General features: G+C 39.2%; 1 protein-coding gene across 1 annotated transcript; it reads right to left on the bottom strand.

The window, feature by feature from the left end:
* Nucleotides 1-6,425: 6,425 nt before the first annotated feature.
* gtf3c4 (general transcription factor IIIC, polypeptide 4) lies at nucleotides 6,426-20,169 on the bottom strand. The gene is made up of 5 exons (XM_053479046.1): nucleotides 19,768-20,169; nucleotides 16,401-18,152; nucleotides 12,233-12,363; nucleotides 10,451-10,539; nucleotides 6,426-8,831 (listed from the first exon to the last, which is right to left on the bottom strand). The coding sequence occupies exons 1-5, from the start codon at nucleotides 20,167-20,169 to the stop codon at nucleotides 8,767-8,769; spliced, it is 2,439 nt and encodes an 812-aa protein (XP_053335021.1). The 3' UTR covers nucleotides 6,426-8,766.
* Nucleotides 20,170-21,151: the final 982 nt, after the last annotated feature.

Raw genomic sequence — 21,151 nt, 5'->3', positions numbered from 1 at the left:
ATATAAGTATATTTAAAATATTTCTATTATTATCATACTAAGCCATTAATATCTTGCTTGTTTATAAAGAGGTCCTATGATTCAGTTTGGTAATAGGGACTCTAACCTCTGGGACTAACGATGCTCAGCTTCTTTGCTGTCGACCTGTAACCCTGCAATAACTGGAGCATATTTACAGATGAGAGAAGGTGAGTCCAGAGCTGCCATATTAATTGCCCTTTAGATTGTCCCAATTATGCCATTAACAAGGCCTAAAGTGGGAGCAAATGGCTAAAGACCTCATTTACATAGCATTATCTTAATTGAGCAGCAGGGACAGGGTTTGAGGCCTAGCGCGAGTTGAAGGCCCGAGCTAATGTTACTGATGGATCGGTGATGGTCCGACAGCAGCCTTTTACCTGACAGTTATATTAATTAACAGCTATCCTATTACACAGGCTTTAAAAGCGATGAATAAATAAAACAGGTGATGATACAGCACATAGATTTTTAGAAAACCAGAAATGGACATTATTACATGTTGACAAGCTTTAAAAGTGTAACAAGTGCAAGTTTAGTGAGTTAGGGGATGTTTTTAATTCAGGTTAGTTTCTTTCAGTAACAAAAAACCCGTCAACCTTGTCTTAGGAAGAGACTAGCCGCATCTGAAGGTAGGCTCAGTGAAGCGGGTCAGGCAGGAAGCTCTTTTGTTATGTAAAGAGCCGCTATTTGATCCCGGAGCAGAAAAAAAAAGGAAAGAGAAACCCAGTCCGATAAACTTGCCTCATCAGATAATTGAAGATGCCTTTGCTCCAATTTCCCTCCTTTGCATAAATGTCTGATCGGCTTTCAAATGCGGATCGTGGGGAGGATGGCGGATGAAGGATGGGTCTAGGCGCTGTCTCCCTTTCCAGCAGTATTCTTTCTGAAGCAGCATGCAATACAGTGAACAGGATCATAAAAATGGGTCATAAAGATTTGAAGGGTTTTGAAACGAATCATGCCAGAAACTGTACATTTATTATGCATGGCTCACCTTATGGGTAAAACTATTGCATGTTTAAAACCCACTGACACTCATTCCTTGGAAATAATAAAGCCTATAATAAAAAGATCACCATTGCACCCTTTTAAAACAATGAGTGTTAAAATGTCTTGATCTGGATCTATTTAGTGGTCTAAATATAAGATGGCATTGCCATGGATTATTTTTTTGGTGTACATTGTGTGTACTCAGCTTGACATTATTATTATTATTATTATTATTATTATTATTATTATTATTATTATCTAATCCTGCTTTTTTGCCTTTTTTTGTCCATTTGTGTAATATCTTCCGACTTTTTTTTCAACATATAAACAAATATACTATTGCAATTTAAACTACCTCAGTACTGAGCAGGAAGTTACTAAGGATGCTGAAAATACATTATACAATGTCACATGGTCATATTCTTTTGTTATGCATTTGTTTTTATTTCCTTTCTTACATTTCCCTTTATTGCTTTTTGAACTAGATCTTATGTGCCTTCCTCCTGTTGTTTAAGCGAGAACTGCTCGTTGTTTATTTTTTTTACCCCCTGTTTCTACAGCCTGGTTTCCTTTTGTCTTTTCTCAAGTCCACTCTCGAAGGAGTCATTCTTGCGCCTGTTGCTGTAATTGGAGGCGTAGACTTAGAGTTTTGCACTCATTAGTCCCCCACAACTTCTCTCATCTCTTTCCATTCTAATCATATTTCATCGCGTCCGAGGCGTGTCCCCTCACTCCCTCCGGCCTCCTCCCTCTCCCACCGCTCCCTCGCTCTCTGTCAGTCTTTAACTACACTCCACTTTGGCCAGTGCTCTACTTGTTACAGCCGCAACACGAGTGCAAACAATCAAAGTGTTTGGGAGCACTGAAATATGCATGGCTCTCCGTGACAGACAGATAAAGCAGGGCAATTAGGCACGTAATCCTAGAGCACGGCGAGGACTCGGCAGGCTCGGCTGTCCTCCTCTTCCTCTCCCTGTCTCCCCCTCCCCTCCCCTCCGTCCGTATCTCTTTCCCGGCGCTACTCTATTGCGCTGTATTAGTTAAATGTACTTTGTGTGTCGGCTCCCCATCAAATCAAGTAACACTTCCTCTAATTGGCTTATAAATAATACAGCAGAGGCCGCATTATAATTTCATCAGTGGTAAACATTGCGGGGGCAGTCGGTAAAGAAGCTATCCCTCATTAATTTCCTTATTTGGGTAGATGGAACGGAGAAGGAAGTAAAAAAGAAAGACGGAGACGAGGGTGAGACAGAGTGAGAAAGAGCGAGAGAGGTGGGGGGGGGGGGATCAGGTGAATGTAAGAAACATCACCACAGGCAAAGAAGGAGGGAAAGTTAAAAAGGGCCGCTGGTAGGAGGACACTGCGGGTGCTTTTCTTAATAGATGTCAGACATTTGATTCGATTTTTGTCAGAAACTCTCGCAGAAAAAGTCAAGACAGTAGCCCAATACCTACCTCCTTCTTTTCCTCCCTTCCTCCCTCCCTCCCTTCCTCCATCCCAGTGACTTCTCACTTGGATCCTTTTCCCCCATTTTCTCTCCCTGTTTTTTAAACCAACTTTATGAATATTTCATAACAAGACTCATAAATATTCATTCTAATAGCTTTGCATAGTAGTTATTTCCGGTATGATTTTTTTCTATTAAAAAAAAACAAAACAAACAAAAATACTCATTATAAATTCTTCATGCTCTGAAATAATACAATGCACAAAAAAAAAACAAGCAAACACAAACACACACACACGGCATGTTGTTTGCACTGTTGCTGCAGAAAATAAAGATTAAATAAATTAATAAAATACAGTAGCCTACTGAGTTTCTGGTTTAAAGGTGCGGTCAGTGATTTTAAAAGAAATAAAAAAAGGGTTGCAATATAATATTTCCAGGAACTGTTAATAAAATATCCACTCACAGGAAACACTCTGGTCCCGATGCTCCTCATTCAGGCTCTGTTAATGCAGGAAAAAACATAGTGTGAAAAACCGACGTCTGACTAGTTAGGACAAGGAAGCGTCTCTGCTTTGCTGTCAATCATGTAGCTTACCACATTCACATTTCATGTTTTTGCTCTTGTACTACTGTTCAAGTGTTTTAACCTTAGTTTTAAGCTAGGGCTTTGGAGAAAACTCTGAAACAGAGGCAGTGTGTATTTTTCTAAACTTTGAGTTACACTATATGGCCGAAGGTTAGTGAACACCATCTAAACATCGTCCTCATGTCTGGAATCTGAACACTTCAGATTGAATTCCCTTTTTGCTCTTTTAATAAGCTTGACTCTTCTGGCAAAGAACATTCCGCTAGATTTCATAACGTGACTATGCGGATTTGTGTTTATTCTGCCACAAGAGAATTATTGAGGGCAGGTCAGGAGATCTGAGCTTCACCTGGTGGACCAGTTCATTGCAATGGTGTTATTTGAGCCACATTTGGGTGAGATGGTCAGGTGAGACACAAGCCTTTGGTCATAAAGCTTTGTAGCTTTGAATAAAATCGCTAAATATACCTTTTGCAAAAGGGCTTAATTAAAAGGCTTGCTTTCTATTAGTTATATGTGGACTATTAAATTATAATCAATCAAACCAAGGAGACGTCTCGCTTTTGTCTATAGCTTATGCTGCCTACTAAATCAGACTGCTATATAGTAGGTGTGTGTGTGTGTGTGTGTTTTGGAAGGAACATTCATAGGTTGTCTCTCTAGGGGAACTCTGGCTCTGGGTACTGGTTCTTTCAAAGGTTCTTTCAACCCTTTAAAGATTTGAAGAACACACTTCTAACCCAAAATCTAGCACAGGTTTTTCAGCACCAGGAACTGTTCATAGACCCCCAACAGTCCTGGGCCTTGAACACTGATGTGTCTGCTTATTTTTCAAGCTGACGTATTAGCATGACCTATGTACATAATATATACACACACACCCACATCCACACTCCCCTGACGCTTCTCTCCGGCTCTGGGTCTGGTGTTGAGTCTGCTCTCTTTCTGCGTGTCCACATTAGTTCCACTTGAGCAGTTTAACACTGTCAAACAAGCACTGTGCTTATTGACGTCTCCTCCCCAGACCCCTACCACACACACACACACACACACACATGCAAAACATCTAGTCATGGGTCACTGGCAGCATCCCAGCAGGACCATGTAGCTGTTAAAGGACCATGTTAACAGCCTGATTTGAAAATCTGTGGTACAAACGAGGGCTGCGGGTCTCAGTTTGAGGGTACATTTAATCTTCTAAATCCTTAGAGAGTAAAGAAAAAATATATTACAGGACACATGCTGTGGTTCTACATCACAAACTTTTAAACTTTTCACTCTTTTTATTTTGTTGTTTTTATGAGTTTATTAGTGATTATAGATAGAGCAGCATAATCAAACAGGCTTAGAATTGAAGTCAGTCAGTTAACTTTTAATTCAGCTTTTGTTGTATTTTTATTTTCTTTTAGTTTGACAGCATCTCTCAAATACACTAATTATGTGGACTATCAAATTATAAGCAATCAAATCAAGGAGACGTCTCCCTTTTGTCTATACCTTATCAGAATGCTATATACTGTAGTAGGTGTGTGTGTGTGTGTGTGTGTTTTGGAAGGAACATTCATAGCTTGTCTCTCTAGGAGAACTCTGGTTCTGGGTACTGGTTCTGTTAAAGGTTCTTTCAACCCTTCAAAGGTTCAGAATTACTTTGAATTTTTAAAGGTGGTTTCAAAACAGATTACACTAAAATGATATCATTAATACCTATATTATGATCTCATACACATTTTGTAGCGCACAATAAAAAGTGTTTTATTCCTTATAACCACAGCAACTGATTAAATTATTAAAAAACATTATTTAATAATAATGATATGGGGATTTGTTTTTCTTTTAAATAATTTAATAAACCTTATCAATGCACATAATTTACTGAGTTTTTAAGGAATCTTCACCTTCAATTAAAAATTTTCCAGAAATTTGGCATACGAACGAACAAACCGAATGCCGGCTTAAGTTGTATATACGTGTAGAAGCTATTTAAAACTTGTTTGCGTCAGTGGAAAGCCAAGAGAAGTGAGTTTACTCATTTTTCAGTCAGCATAAGCTTTTTGAAACAGTCAACCCACAATACCAAAATTGTTTTCAGCATGTGTTTCAAAACGTGATTTTTTTTGTGTGTTTTTTGTTATATTGTCAAATTTTTGGGTGGCTGGAACGGATTATCTGGATCTAAACTATTTCTGATAGGGAAATTCATATCGCAATACGAATTTTCACCTGAAATTTGCATGCTGAGGTTTATCTGTACTTCAAAACAGTACTTCTACAGTGTGTACAGGTATTGTCCAAGGATCTTAGTGGTGTGTACAATCAAAGAGATTGATTACATTGGATTAAAATAGCAAAGACTTGTGACCATTTATAACATGAATAATTTAAAGAAAGCCACACCGATGCTTACTGCTCGATCCACTCAGAGTTCAAATCAACATTGCTGACATAAAAATCTTCTCCTTTCACTCAGCAATGTCTGTAAGCCCAGTGTCTGCTTCCAGTTGACAATGCCAACTGCGTGTCTTTAAGTCACACGTTTTGCAAAATATGGTATTTTTGAAGGGCAACAATTAAAGAAGTTAGACATATTAAACTATGATCGTTTTGGGTTTGTTCTGGGAAAAATGATCAGCCAGTTTTAAAGGCCAGACAAACTAATGTTGTATGTAATAATCTTACTACTAGGTCTGCATATTAAAATTTTATTTACGTCAGTATTGGAATGTCTGCCTTTTCCTGTTTTCTCCTACTTATAGCCACTTTAAGTCATTTCATCACCATTCTTGTTCTCTCTCTATTTAAGTTCATTCATTCATTCATTCATTTTATATACCGCTTATCCTATAAATTGGGAAAAATAAAATTGTAAAATTGCAGCTTACAAGTCTAAGTACAATTCATATCAACTATGTAAAAAAGTATGCTGTTTTTTACAAATGTTTACTTGGAGCACATGGAGCTGCTGCCCGACCTATTTCACAGTGTCTTGGAATTACCAAAAAATCATCTGTATTTAACATAATAGAAACGCACAAGTCATTTTTTACCAAAAAAACATTTTTATTTTATATATACACTTTATGACCACAAAATTGGTTATTATATAGACGTACAGTATTGTGGGGAAGTCTTAAGCCAGTCCTCATTTCATCATATTTTGCTTCAAAAGAGCCAGACCTTCTGGTATTTTTTATGTAGTTTTGAGGAATATTTCTCCAGGCTTCCTGAAGAATTTTTCCAGCTTGCATTTTTACTCCAGTCCTTGTACCTGACCAGTTTCAGAGGGATATTTTACAATTGTTAAGTCATACAGTGACCTATGAACATTTCAAACTTAAAAAAAAAAAAAAATCTAACTTCACTTAACGAACCAGTGAGAAACAGGTGCAAATGATGACAGATGATCAAACTGGTGATTCAAGTATACTGGTAATGTCGACGAGAGGGTAAATGAGATTTTTGCTGATATTGTCACATAAACTGTTTTTGAAAATTGTATCTTTAGGTACTTTGCTGTCAGTAAAAACATTTGCTCCCATTTCTTTATTTTAATATGAAGAACTGAGGGGTGGCTTATGACTTTGGCACAGTACACTGTATATACACAAGTAACACTTTACTATAATATTAATACTTTAATATAAATTTATATATATAGTGCCCTTTGTACAATAACAGCACATACAGTATACAAGCAGCATAAAGATAAAGAAATGGCACTAGCGCCGTAATTCGACAGTAGCTTCTTTCTAACATTGGCACAATCACTTGTATGATGAGAGGTTTCATTATGATCCAAATATGCTGGCTCAACAAAGCAGACTCTCACGTGGATAAATATGTCTGAAATAAAACACACTGTCACAATTCACTGTTACATTCTTTAACAAAAGTACTGAATCCAAATTACTGTTTAAAAAAAGTTCAGTAATGACCGTGAAGACTATGAATAGTGTATGTTGCGTGGGGTAAAAAAAAAAAAAATTAAAAAAAAGAATCCGTTTGAAGTGTTGACTGTGTGTGCACAAAGGAAGGAACGAGGAGGGGGTAGTAATTATTGTACAAATGCTTTTTGACATCTCATTATATTAAAGACGGAGGTGGTTTCGCCAAAACAAGCCTAACCTTTTCGGTACAATCGGTCTCCACCTTTCGGCATGGCACGCGCCCCCGCCAAATGTTTTTTGACAAACAAACTGCATTACTAACAAGAAAGAAAATAACAGGTTGGGGGCGGGGGAACATTTAACATTACATATTGTGACATTTAGGCTTGTCCCAACTCAGTCAAAAGACAACTTCGGTGTAATTTCTTCTGCAATTCAGTCTTTTGAAACAATCTAAACTCATTTACTTAAACTCATTTATTAAAAAAATTAAAAAAGAAAGAAAGACATGAGCATCAGTTCTGCATGCAGAAACACCTGCAGGGTGCTATAGTAGGTTAGAGATAAAAATGCTGGAGTATTTTAACATTGCAAAATGCACACTAACGCACAACAGACGCATTTGGTACGGCAGCGAGTTCTCCCTTTGGGTTCTCGCTCCTCTTTGATCACAAAGTGCTTGTTCTGCATTGCATAATCAAGTGCTGCTTGTCCATCGTGTGGGAAAAATGTGTGGGACTGCTAAAACACAAGAAACACAAATCAGGAGTGCTTTGTTATTATTACATTACGACAAAACTTTAATATTTGCAATGTATCCTACCATTTTTTTTTATGTATTTTTTTTTTTTTAAGAAATCTATGCGCTTGGGGGGTGGGGAGGTGGGGAGCTTCCAAGCCCCTGGGGCAAGTGATCCGCTCCGATGACCTCCGATACGGAGCAGGGCATTGTGGTGGGATCAGTAGTTGATATAGAGGATAAGAAGGAACAAGATGGAGCAGTTTTCATCATCTCACATCTCTGACCATGAAGTACTGTAGGAATATAGAAAAGGATATATCTGCGGCTCTTGAGTCAAACTGTACGGCTTCTGTATTTATTTCCCAACGGTCCATAAAAAGAGGGTTAACTATATTTAACAATATGCACTCTAACCCCGCCTCTTCTTAATTAAAACGAGAATCACATCTGTGGCTGGAATCCGCACCTCATTACTCTGGTAGCTCATTAGAGGCGTATCCCTCGGGAAGCGCAGAAACGCGCTCTTAAAACACTTTTGCCTCTGTCTCTTGCTGCATATCTGTCTCTCGCGGGCTTTAATCTCTCCCCGTGCAGCCCGTGTAAAGTTCTCGTGTGAAGACGGAGGACGATGCCGATGGAGATGTTTCCAAAAGCCAATTAAGAAGCGAAACCATACGACGAGGCTGAAAGAAAGTCGTGGTAAAAAAAAAAAAAAAAGGAATTGTAGTAGCACAGGCTCAAACAAACAAAACAAAAAAATTTCAGCCGATAGATTTTTTTTTTCTTTTTTAAAGTATAGCTGTGTTAGGTGCTGGAGGTTTTTTCCTCATCGTTTCCATTTGTACACACAACCGACCTCAACTGAATGAAAACTATTCTAAGCTCTAGACAAAACAAACCATTAGAGAAGAAAATAGTTCACAATTCATACACGATGCTCATATATGTATATATATATATGGATATACACACATATACTGTATATATAAGAGCCATGGATTATCAGAGTAAAAAAAATAAACAGTGATATACAGTTTGTAAGGTTTCGGGTGTCCGTCAGCAGCTTTGTGACTGGCAGGGGTGATTGTGTCAGAGCAGCGGCGAGTCACAGAACGTACACGGCCCCTGTAAGATCTTCTTCACCCAGTCTGGATCTGTAAAGAGGTAAAGAGGAAATGGAAATCCAAGAGAGGCGATGAACATGGCGCAAATAAAACCCGACAAACAAGTCACCGGTTTTCCGTGATTGTGTTTCGCCGAGCGGGGCTGACACGACATGATTAGCTAATGTAACACACCTCAGGTATGAGAGGTGGGGTTTCGTAAATACATTTTTAATGGGAGCTGGCATTAGCACGGGTGCATTAACGCTCCTTTTACTACGCGGTAGTACAGTATATACACACGGTAAATTTGAGACCACATAAAAGCTAAGGACGTTTGCGCCTAAAACGTATGTAGTTCTCTCCCAGGGAAGTAGTTGGCATCTTCAGTTTTGTAATCGACCCAAGTTGCATCAATAACATTTGTTTTTAGGCTAAATTAACTTTTAAAGTGTTTCTTGGTACTCATTGATACTAATACAGAATTGAATAATATAATTGCATGTTTAGTTTCAGAAATATGCATATTTACAGCTGTCAAAATTACTCAAAGAAAATAAAAAACAACCTACTGAGTAAGAGCAGTTATTTATATTTACCTAGGCACAGGGTGTTCAAGTCAAACCAGGACTTGTGAAGTAAACTGATTGATATTTACAGACAACTTCAGGCACAGTACAGTGATGAGACTCTTCCATCCATCTATCCGTCCATCCATCCAAATAGGGACAATGGAGGCCAATGGGGACCATTGTATTTATTCTCATTTTGTACGACTGTGGTGGGTCCTCTAATTAACATTCACACACACATTGATGAGACTCTTAGACGCAGGAAAATATTTGAACGGTGCAACCATTGTTAAAAAGATCGTACATCTTGGAATGACAATCCCGACCGAGGTGTCTCGAAGCCCACTGCAGTTGTTCTCGTGGACATTCAGCGAGTGGAACACCTGATCCTTGAAAGAAATTGACAGATAACTCGTCACCATCTTGCAGAAGAGACATTTCAGTCGTTGTCAACTGTACACACAATCATTTATTAACGCCAACATTCACATTACAGGAACTCGGCTGGGAGCTACTGCCACATATAATTTTTATTGCCATGCGCTACAAGCGCTTTCCACATGTTTGAGCCATTAAAGAAATTGCTGGGAAGCCAGTGTTTCACATCTGACACTGGCAATCCGATCATGAGAAAACTCTGTACCTTGATGGTATCCAAGCACTAGTGAAACACTGGGATAAATGCATTAGTGTGGCAGAGGATTATACAGAGAAATAAAGGGAGTTTTTACTCTCATAACTGTTCTGTTATTCTGCATAACCAAAAGTCCCGGTTTGACTTGATCAACCCTTGTATATATTGCTTAAAATCACATGAAAGCCTGAGTTTTGGATCCCTACAATGAACTCCTGAGTTTCATTGATAGATTTTATCAGGAAGATGACGTTAGAAATATTTCTGTTTTACACGTAGAGCCAATTGCATGAAAAAATTGGCATTGATGCAGCGGCCCTGATTAATACACTGACGTATCACATGTATCAATCTACCATCATATCATGCAAGTCTTGTTCTACATCGCGTGTGTGCACGTGTGTGCGCGCATGCATGCGAAGAGATGCCGCTGGGCAGAACTCTGATAGATCACCACTTCTTACCCTCAGGCTGTGGCACTGAAGCGATGCTGTCCTGCAGCAGACAGCGACGGTACGTCACACTCTGACAGACCTGATACGACCGCACACACCTAAGACAAAGTGGAAAAACACACACAAGGGCTTGGGAAAATACTCAAAGAAGTTTCAGGCTGCTGTTACACTGGATAGTCTTACAGCACTGCACATGGCACCGTCAGTGCAGTTAGGTCATTTTTGTTATTTAAAAAATACGACTTTGTTGAGGTAGTTTCAACATGAATCTAAGTGGCCTGGTTATAACTGGATAACTAACCTAAGAAAAAGTTTATTAGTTAGTTAAGCTCGCATTAATAATGACTAAAGGATATAAATGCAAAAGTGTTACACTCATGCACATTGTTGCCCTTGACAAAAAAGTGGCCTATATATATATATATATATATATATATATATATATATATATATATATATATATATATATATCAAACAAAGACATGTGCCACAATTACTGACCACAATTTAACTGAAACAAGTTTCCAATTAAAAATATTTGAGTTTATTGGAGAGTGTAGGAACCTTCAAGCTGTTATCATGATTTCCATCATCAATCAACAACAAAATGGAAATGAAATGAGACCACATAAGCCAAATACAGGTGAAGTGTGTTAATACAGGGAAAAGTTCTTAGAAAGAAAAAAAAAAAACTTGCTACTTGCTTGAAATGCCCATTTCTACTGCTGGGACATTATTAAAAAAGTAGACACCAACTACAACTGTTATAAACTTGCCTGGAAGAGAACTAAGTTTATTTTGTACCCAGCCACGTAGAGTAAAGAGAATGGTACAATTGGCAAAAACATCTCCCTAATAATCACTTTTGATGAATTATAAGAACAAGCAAAACTTTGGGGTTACCAAGTCCCTGAAACCACCATCAGATGCACCACCTGCCAGCAGATCATTTGTAAAGTAAGCCAGAAAAAAATCGAAGTGCCTAGAGTTTGCGAAATGCTGCTAAAGCTTTGACAGAAACTGTGTTCTATGGTCTAATAAAACAAAAACAAAACTTTTTTGGCACACTCAAGGGGGGGTTTGTTCTGTAAGAAGAAAAGAAGCTTATCCCGGCTATAAAAAACATTCAGTGGAAGTTCTGTGATGTCATGCGGCTGTTTTTCCTCCTAAGACCCTGGAAATCTTGTTAGGGTACATAACAACCTGGACTCCATAAAATATCAGAACATTTTAAATCAATGTCTAAACTAAAACTGGGATGTGATTGAATTTTCCAACAGAGCAGTGATCCGAAGCGTATGTCCAAATAAACACAAGATGCTTATCGGAACAGAACTGCTCAGAACTGAACCCCATTGAAAACCTGTGGGGTGAGCTGATGAGTTGAGTGCATAAGAGATGATATAGGACAATAAAAGATCTTGAGAGATTCTGTGAAGAGATATGATCAGCTTTGCATTCTTCAACTTTATTGAAGGTTATGAGAAAAGTGCTGTATTGTTTGCAAAGACAGGATATATTACGTGTTATTTGCAGGGGTGTCAATAATTGTGGCACATTTGTTTGTGTTTTTTCTTTAATGACAAACAATTTTACTTCAATTACAGGTTGGATTCGTTCCTTGACTTCCCCAAAAGTTTCTTAACTTTCCTTTCTAATCTTTATAATGGGGGCCAACAATTGAGGAGGGCACTGTATAACTCAGTGTAAAAAAAAAAATAATAATAATAATTTAAAAAGCCCATAGCATAATGCAGATATGTAGAGCTCCATAACAGCTGGCAGCCTTACCTGAGCCATATGTGTCCACTACTGCACACAGCCTGCTTACGGTCAGTAAAGGGCAGAACCTCTTTACACAGGCTGCAGTACTCGGGAAACGTCTGCTTGTTCATTTTCTTCATAATGTGACCAATCAGAACCTGTGCAAAACGCAAGACGTGACGGACAATAAATCTTTTAAACTTCTCTATTTATTCTCTATAGATATGTTAGGATTTGACCTTTAGTGTGCTTCATTCTCCCGTCTTTCTAGACATAGGACTTTATTACTTTTTGAGCAAACAGCTGAAATACGTTGTCGCTCTCGAACAAAGCCCATTTCATATTATAATAGGGTCCAATCATTCCTTATTTATTTAATCCACCTGCCCTTTTTGCTTATAACATCACGTCAGACCTGCAATGATTTATTGTACAAATCTAATGCTGCAGCAATATTCGAGATGAACCTTTATACTAATATGTGACAGGATTAGGCTTTGCTATTTTCATAAATGATGATGCTAATGGCTTAAGTACAAACACTGTGTTCGAGGATAAAACTTTATGAGTTTGTGATGTACATCACAGCACCAGAATTATAATAATATAGTTATATTTAGATTTCTTACACTTGTGTGTGTCGAGTATGTGCCAGTTTATGAAGATTATTAGTATTAGAGATGGGGGGGAAATTTTAATAAATAAAATCAAATCGATTCACTTATGAATTGCGATTCTGTTGCGTAGTGATTCATATTTAGACACACTGACCAAAAAATGATTTAAAATATATATATACATTTTTAAATCCATAATAAGCCAATCTGTAAGTGACCATTTTTATGGTGTTACATTAGCATTACATTACAAAAATCGCACAGGTTAAAAGCCATCAATCTTCCTTTTTCTCAAACACTACAAGCAAATTAGTCTGAAATTCACGTATTACACGTCTCAAAACACTGTAAGCACAAATTAGTTAAAAACTGTGTGCATGTTAGAAGCCCCGTGTGGACGTGTTAGAAGTCGAATGCACCCGCATGCTTATAGCCACTCAACCTAGGTTCTTGAAATCACGCTTGGATGTATAACTATTAATGCACATACTTTCTGAATTGAATGTAAAGCTATAGGCAGCGATGTCCAAAGAGTCCTCAAAATATATCATAGGGTGTTATTACACCCAGTCCTTTTTAGAACAAAAAACACACGTGTGATTAGTCAGCTTTTTACACATATGTGAACATCTAAACAAACTTAAACCCCTCTGAAATAAATTGAACTTCGACCCACTTGAAAGGTCTCAGAGTTGAGGTTCGTTTAACCAGTGTTAAGTGTCTTAAGCTAGCCAGTAAAAAAATACATGAAAAATGCAGTGCTTTTTCTGGATTAAAAAAAAAAAAAAAAGCAATTTAAACATTTTCATTTCTACCAAGTTCAGTGAGTTTCAGGTCAGAACTAGGGCTGCAACTAACGATTATTTTGGTAATCGATTAGTTGGGCGATTATGTTTTCGATTAATCGATTAATCGGATAAAACCTGACCGCTTCTTAAATTTGATATTTTGCTTATAACTATTAAAAAAAAAACATAAATCAGGGTATTATTTATGTATAAAAATAAACTTTTAAAAATGCAAAAGCCACATATAGAGTTTAATAATCTTTAATTTTTACATTTTAAACCTTAAATGAAATGTAGTATATAATATATACAGTTTATATATATATATATATATATATATATATATATATATATATACACACACACATAGTATATATATATATATATATATATATATATATATATATAGTTTAAAAATACACTGATATATTCAGTTGTTAAGATATAAACAGCTAAAATAATGTAATTTTGTATAATAAAACTATGTATGCATCAGTAAAACCACAGTAAATTACAAGTTAACTTTGTAGTGGACTATAAAAAAAACAAGCTAATAGTCACAAATATACTGTTATTTGCGTTCGCTGAAAACCACAACAATCACTAAATGTAATATTCTACTGTTATTTGCACCATGTAATTTAAGCTAATCTAAAGTAGCGCCATTTAACTAATCACTATTGCTCATGAGGTGATTACGCAATGTGATGCTAGCGAGTAGCACGTGAACAGATCTATCGCGACTGTGCCGAAGTTAGCAAACAGTTTAAACAAAAGCACTTAAACTATACAACTTTTACACGATGGAGAGATACAGTTTTTACCGACCCTGCTGACGTTTCGCCATCCGTAACACCAACATGTTTTCTCTTTAAGTGTTCGTGCATGACATGCCATGAAAGCTCGGTCTTGCATAGAGCGTGCAGGTTACCGACTTCTTAGAGCCTTGGAGGACTCGGGGCGCGCGCTTTTTCCTGCAGACGCTCCTGTAACCTCCATTGCGCAAGCGGCTGTGTATCTGTGTGTATTTGTGCATCTTGTTGTCGCGCGCCTCAGTGACGTGAGCAGCCCAACTAATCGATCGCGGCATTCGTTGACAACGAATTTTATTATCGATAATTATCGATTTTATCGATTAGTTGTTGCAGCCCTAGTCAGAACACAGTGCATTCACTTTAAATTACTGGGGAAATTTTTTATTAACACCTAATACTAATAAATCAGTACTAGGTAGGGAATGTGGGTGGAACCATGGATGGAGTTTGCATGTTCTTTCAGTGGGTTTCCTCCTGGTACTTTGGTTTCTTCCCACAGGCAGGTAGATTAGGATAATTGGCTGTGCCTTGTGCACAAGGTCTCCTGGGATAATCTGTGACCTTGTACAGAACAAGCTGTATAGAAGATGATTGTATGAATGCATGAATGAATGAAGGTTCTTAGTCACCTCCCTGACTAAGGCCCTTCTTCCCCGATCGCTCAGTTTAGATGGCCGGCCAGCTTTAGGAAGAGTCCTGGTGGTTTCGAACTTCTTCCACTTACAGATGATGGAGGCCACTGTTCTCATTGGGACCTTCAAAGCAGCAGAAATTTTTCTGTAACCTTCCCCAGATTTGTGCCTCAAGACAATCCTGTCTCGGAAGTCTACAGACAATTTCTTTGACTTCATGCTTGGTTTGTGCTCTGACATGAACTGTCAACTGCGGGACCTTATATAGACAAGTGTGTGCATTTCCAAATCCTGTCCAATCAACTAAATTTACCACAGGTGGACTCCAATTAAGCTGCAGAAACATCTCAAGGATGATCAGAGGAAACAGGATGCGCCTGAGCTCAATTTTAAGCTTCATTGCAAAGGCTGTGAATACTACATGTGCTTTCTTAATTTTTTTATTTTTAATAAATTTCAAGTAAACTTTTTCATGTCATTATGGGGTGTTGCATGTACAATTCTAAGGGAATTTTTTTTTTAATCCATTTTAAAATAAGGCTGTGACATAATAAAATGTGGAAAAAGTGATGCGCTGTGAATACTTTCCGGATGCACTGTATATGGCGGCAATGTTGGCAGAGAAGATAAGATGGTCCATTTTTGATCCACTTTAAGAAGCTGGCATTCGATTCCCTTTAAATTTACTATATTCAGGAGTTAAAGTGAGCCAGAACAACATTCAGGCACCGTCTAAATAAGTAAGGTTAAGATTAAATTATTTGTCACATGTACCATACAGCACAGTGAAATATTTCATTTTATTTTACATCTCTCGGTTAGGGAGCTGGGGTTAGAGCACAGGGTCAGTCATGATACAGGACCCCTAGAGCTGACAAGGATTAAGGGCCTCAAGGTCTCAACAGTGGCAGCTTCGTGATGGAGGGGCTTGAACCTCCGACCTTTTGGTCAGTAACACACAGGCGTACTTGTTTGAGCAACCGCTGCCCCAATAAATAACTGGATTGCCAGTTTATAGCGAAGATTCTAAAGTACTATGCTCTATGATATTTGGTTTATACTAATGTTAAGCAAAGTGTTAAATGTTCATGTGTTGTAGTCTGGTTGCTGCTTCCTTCAACCTCGTACCACTGAGATATATTCGATCAATATGGCATTACATCACCATCAAAAGTGGTGCAAGAGAAGAAGTTTTGAGGCGAATAATTTTCCCTGCTGCATCACTACAATTAAGTGTGCTGACCATTGCAAACCAGCATTTTGTAGAAAACATGAAAACAAAAACGTGAAAAACACGCACACAAAAAAAAACAGATACTGTATGTAGATAATATGCAACTCACCTTGGCAGCTCGATCTTCATTTGTAGGATCGCTAGACAGGAAGTCACAGATGCCTTTAGTGGGGATGCATGTGTTCTCTGCGATGAGGGTGTGCATGTAGACCTCTCCCAGAACCCTCTTCATGTGCTCACGTGTCAGGTGCGACTCCACCTCCTCGATCCATGCTGTTATTTCGCTCATTCGCTCCTCATCTGGCTCGCCTTCAGCTTCCTTCGCTTTGGATTCGTTCATCTCAGAGGTGTCTGCTCCCGTCCTGCTCTCATCTACAGTGTCTCCCTCGACCTCGTCAGGCAGAAAAGCTTTGGTGTCCTCATGGGTGGGCCTCCAGCGTGCCTCTACCGGCGCCTTCTGCAAGGACCGGTGGAGGACACGCAAGAGGAACAGCTTGAGTCTCCATAGGTATGTTGAGTTTGATGTGGGCGTCTTCTCATCTAGTTCATCTTGAATGAATCGAGGAACGCGTTTGTCATGCATCACACGCCATCGTACCAGATCCAGCAGGTCAGCTTGCTTGTAGAGGCTTTGCGTTTCTGATTCGAGAAGCTCCGTCCCTGCTTCGTCTGGCGTCATGAGCGTGACGAACTGCACCAGGTTGGTTCGGACGACTGGATGCAACCCGTTGATCATGCCTTCCGTGGTTGCCAGAGCTAGGTAGGCGCCATTTGGGCTGGCGGCGATGCCGTGGAAACGGCAGCCACGGACACCTTCAGGAAGCTCCACCTCCTGCTGCTTAAAGACGATAGCCGAGTCAGTAAACACTGGCGTCAGCTTTTTGACTGTGCCATCGAGTGAGCAGGTGAAGACTGAGCTTTTGCTGCGTGCGGCGCTTAAGGATATAATCGGTGCCGAGTGAAGACCGGTAACATGAGAGTTGTGCACATTTAGTCCCGCTTTGGAGATGAGCAACAAGCACCAGAAGACATACGGGCCCCGCGCTGCAACAACCAAACTACAGTTACACTTCTGCTGTGGGTGAAACAGCGTGATGCATTTGACATCACTCACTGGGATGTTATCCGTGTCCTGCCACAATACTACTGGCTGTCTGAGAGTAAAGTATCCCTTCACTGCCTTCAAATTCACAGGCAATATTTTAACCGGTCCTAACGTGCTTCCCACGATCAAGCCGCTCATCTTGCGTCCACTGTGCTCGTACTCCCACCAGGCCAACACACTCGGTGACATCACTCCTGATTTAATAGTGTTGCAAGAGACCACAGATTCCTTTCCTTGCACGGGCAAGCAGAACTGCCATACCACCAAGTCCCCGTTCTCCATCAGCACAGCCAGGAGGACCGTCCCCACGTCCTTGCACTCGTTATTGCTCTGAATTTGGTGCGTGTTGCACAGGCTGGACCATTCCATGCGCACAGGTGTCTGCATCTGATACCTACTCTGAAGTTCCTTAAGATCCTCCAGATCTTCCAGCGGGGTTTCAGAAGCATCGCCATTCGAGTAGTTTCTCGACTTCAGCATGTCGCCATAAATCTCTGTGAGGTTAAGGAGCTGAGTCCATTGCAGTCGCTTGTGGCCGCTGTGAACAGTTAAGCAACAGTCAAGCGTCAGGCAAGCCAGAATGCTGCGCCCGTTCACGTCGCACCCGAGCGGCGACCAGCTGGTGTACTTTATTCCACGCAGAGCCCCGCCCTGAGGATTCATAACTCTGTCCAGCATAAAATCCTGTCTGACTAAGGGGTCTTCAGAGTTCTCAAATTTTTGTTTTACTGATTGCACTTTGTCCTCCGGGCCAACCTAATAGCAATGTCGAAAAAAAGTTGATTATATTACGCAGCAGTGACTAGGAAGCCAAACCACAAATCAGTGCGCAAATGTGCTACCTCAGAATCAAATCAAACAATTAGAAAAAATAAATAAAATTAGAAAATCTAAATCTCAAAGAAATGTGGTGCTGTAGGAGTGGGGATATTATTTATGACAAAGTTCAAAACTTTAAAGTTGAACCTTTTATGCATACAATGTTATATGTAGTAGACCACTTTTGTGCCAGTAAGTAATACTGGCCCGTTCTGCTGGCTACCACCGCAAGTATATTTCAGACCTGTGGTAACAAACAGTTATTTATGCCCTTTTCTGAAACCCAAATTAAATTATGGCAGCAATTTGTAATATTAAGATGTCAGTAGTTGTACCATCGTTGATGCCATTATGAGATCGTGACTTTCTGTGCATATAATTTTCCTGTTGAAGTGTCCATTTTTACACTTTGTAAAAATAGATACATTTTTGCCCCTCTGTAAAAGCTGTTTAAAGTTGGAAATTGTAAAAGCTGCATACAGCCTGTAAGCATTAATAATAATGATAATAATAATAATTAGAATGATAATAAAAGTGAGAGACCTTCCCAGTCAGTCCCTTGCCTCGCTCACATACTGTACTAGAATCAGGGCAATAACATGTTAATGACACATACAGTGACATGGAACAAAATGTGACGTGTAAACAAGTGATAGAAAATCGATCACGCAGATGTTATTATCATTCTGAATTTTTCCTTTATTTATTTTTCCCCGCACAATCAGTGCCGCCCTCAGGCAAGATGGGTAATGAATTCCTGGGTTGTGAATCCCGACCAATAAGAAGCGCGTTTTCTGTTTTGGTAGAGATCATAACAGAACAGGTTGAGGGAGAGGAGTATGCTGTATCATTCCCGAGACCGCCTTTTCCAGTGGACCTGGGAACGGTTCCCATGTGTGGAACAATTTAGTATTAAAACTAGATTTTGGGGTCAATCATTCTCTGAAATGCTCCCAGGGCCCTAATGTGAAAACGTGCTTGGTTTCCAATTATGGAACGATTCCCTACTTAATGGGACGGTTAGCCTCAGTGCCGCCCCTAATTAGATGACAGTCCGCTGCAATTTGTGTCAAGTGACTCGACTGGTCAGAATGGTTACTCATCACTTTGTTGTAAAGTGAGTCGGCCAACTATTTGCAACGTACTTTTTGTACTACTTGTCTAGACCTTTAACTGCAGTCTAGTACCAGTTTAACATTTTAAGTTACTTTAATATTTTAGACAAGATAAGAGAGAAACTTTAGCAACTTAGGTTTTTGATCTGAGGACATTTTCAGGCGTCACACCTACAACACCTGTCATTAACTGCTGAACTGAGAAATGATGAAACTTTTCTGCTCTCGAATGGAAAAAACATTTTGAAGCTGCTGAATACTAACTTTAAAACCTTTTCTTGTGTTAAGTTTTAAGGTTTTAACCCTTAGTTCTTCTTTACTTCACATTGGTCATGCTCAAGCTAACAGGGGTTAATGCACGCACTGCAGGTGAGTTATTATTATTGTTTTATGGGATTTTTATTATTGTGTGTGTGTGTGTGTGTGTAAATACTTGCCTCCAGTTTACACACAGACTCCGGTACGGGAATGTGAGTGCGGTGAAGCACTATACCCTGTGTGTGTGTGCGCTGATCACACACCAGCTCCATGACTGACACACTGTTGACAGTGGACACGGCGAGTCGGTGATCCTCCGACCACGTCAGCGCCTCCAGCCCGCTCACCGGACTCAGGAGCTTAACCACCGGCTCCCGCTTCACTATGGGCCCGAGTCCGGCCCAGAAATCAACATCCGGTCCCTGTTTCTCCGCGGACGGGGCCTCGCCCACGTCCACAGCGCGGTCCGGTTCAGAAGCCGCCATTTTCCGTATGAAAATAAACGCTTCCGTCTCCAGGAAGTGGCGGTACCGGAAGAGGCGGAACTTTTCCCTTGCGCGCCTTTTCGTACGGGTTGCCATATTTATAATAATCGCCCAGCTACAGATAAAGGCTTAAAGTCATAATAATACGAATTCTATATAAATAGTTAAAGAAAGGTTTCGTCTGTTTATTGTTCAGAACTGGTTTAAAAATGACAGAATCTAAATGATATAAAAATATTGAGGTTTTATACATTATAGGAACATTTTCTGTCTGTCTGTCGAGCCAGAATTTGCCACAGTATCATACAAATCTGGCTGGACAGAATTTAATGAAACTTTGCCAATCCTTCGGTATTATTATTATTATTATTGCACTATAAATGAAATTAAAAATGTTCAGTAAAATTAAAGTTACGAGCAGTTATGTGCCAGATTGTGTCACAGCATCTAGCTCTTTTTTTTTTACCCCCTCGAAGTGGGCGTGGTTATACGCGCACGCAATCAACGCGATAGTTTACCGTAAATACCTGTACACAGAGTATGCGGAAGACACAGATACTACCGTGATGCACCTACAAGCTGCCAAAATTCGTTTGAAACACTAACGAGCCCTCGAGTATGGCTTACACCAAAAGAGGGAAGTAGATGATGAAAACTGAACCTTCAAAGATGAATGGACAGATCATTTTGTATTTATTCCTCCTGCGTAAAATTTAAAAACAGTTTGTCGTTTATATATTGAAGCCGGGCGCTAATAAAAAGCAGTAATGCAAATTTTAAAATGCTTGCTAACGCTGAGTTAGGCCCTTTTTAGTATTTTTTAGTAAATAATTTTTTTTGGAAATACATAAAAGCACCACTAAGTAACAGAAGCACTTAGAAGTTAAATGAACTGTAAGTTTTGTGTTTTTTCATGGTTCCCCCAAACGTACCAAACATCAACTTTTGCTATAGTTATACTAGTTATGCTATAGTGACAGGGTTAAGATGATGTAATATAGTAAAAATATCATATTGTCATGGTTACTTGAAGTTGTTAGTGCTACTCCTTTGATCCCATCAGGGCGTCACTACAGCA

This window comes from Clarias gariepinus, chromosome 19, assembly GCF_024256425.1.
Source record: "Clarias gariepinus isolate MV-2021 ecotype Netherlands chromosome 19, CGAR_prim_01v2, whole genome shotgun sequence".
Lineage (NCBI taxonomy): Eukaryota > Metazoa > Chordata > Actinopteri > Siluriformes > Clariidae > Clarias > Clarias gariepinus.
Note: the sequence above shows the minus strand (reverse complement) of the source record. Positions and strands in the feature narration are given on the sequence as shown.

Bases quoted from the DNA above. Each gene is read 5' to 3' on its own strand.
- gtf3c4 (XM_053479046.1), bottom strand. From the start codon at position 20,169: ATGGCAACCCGTACGAAAAGGCGCGCAAGGGAAAAGTTCCGCCTCTTC. The intron at 18,153-19,767 runs GCAAGTATTTAC...CATTGCTATTAG, and splicing joins AGTCTGTGTGTAAACTGGAG to GTTGGCCCGGAGGACAAAGT. The intron at 10,540-12,232 runs GTAAGGCTGCCA...ACTTTGTCTTAG, and splicing joins AGTGGACACATATGGCTCAG to GTGTGTGCGGTCGTATCAGG.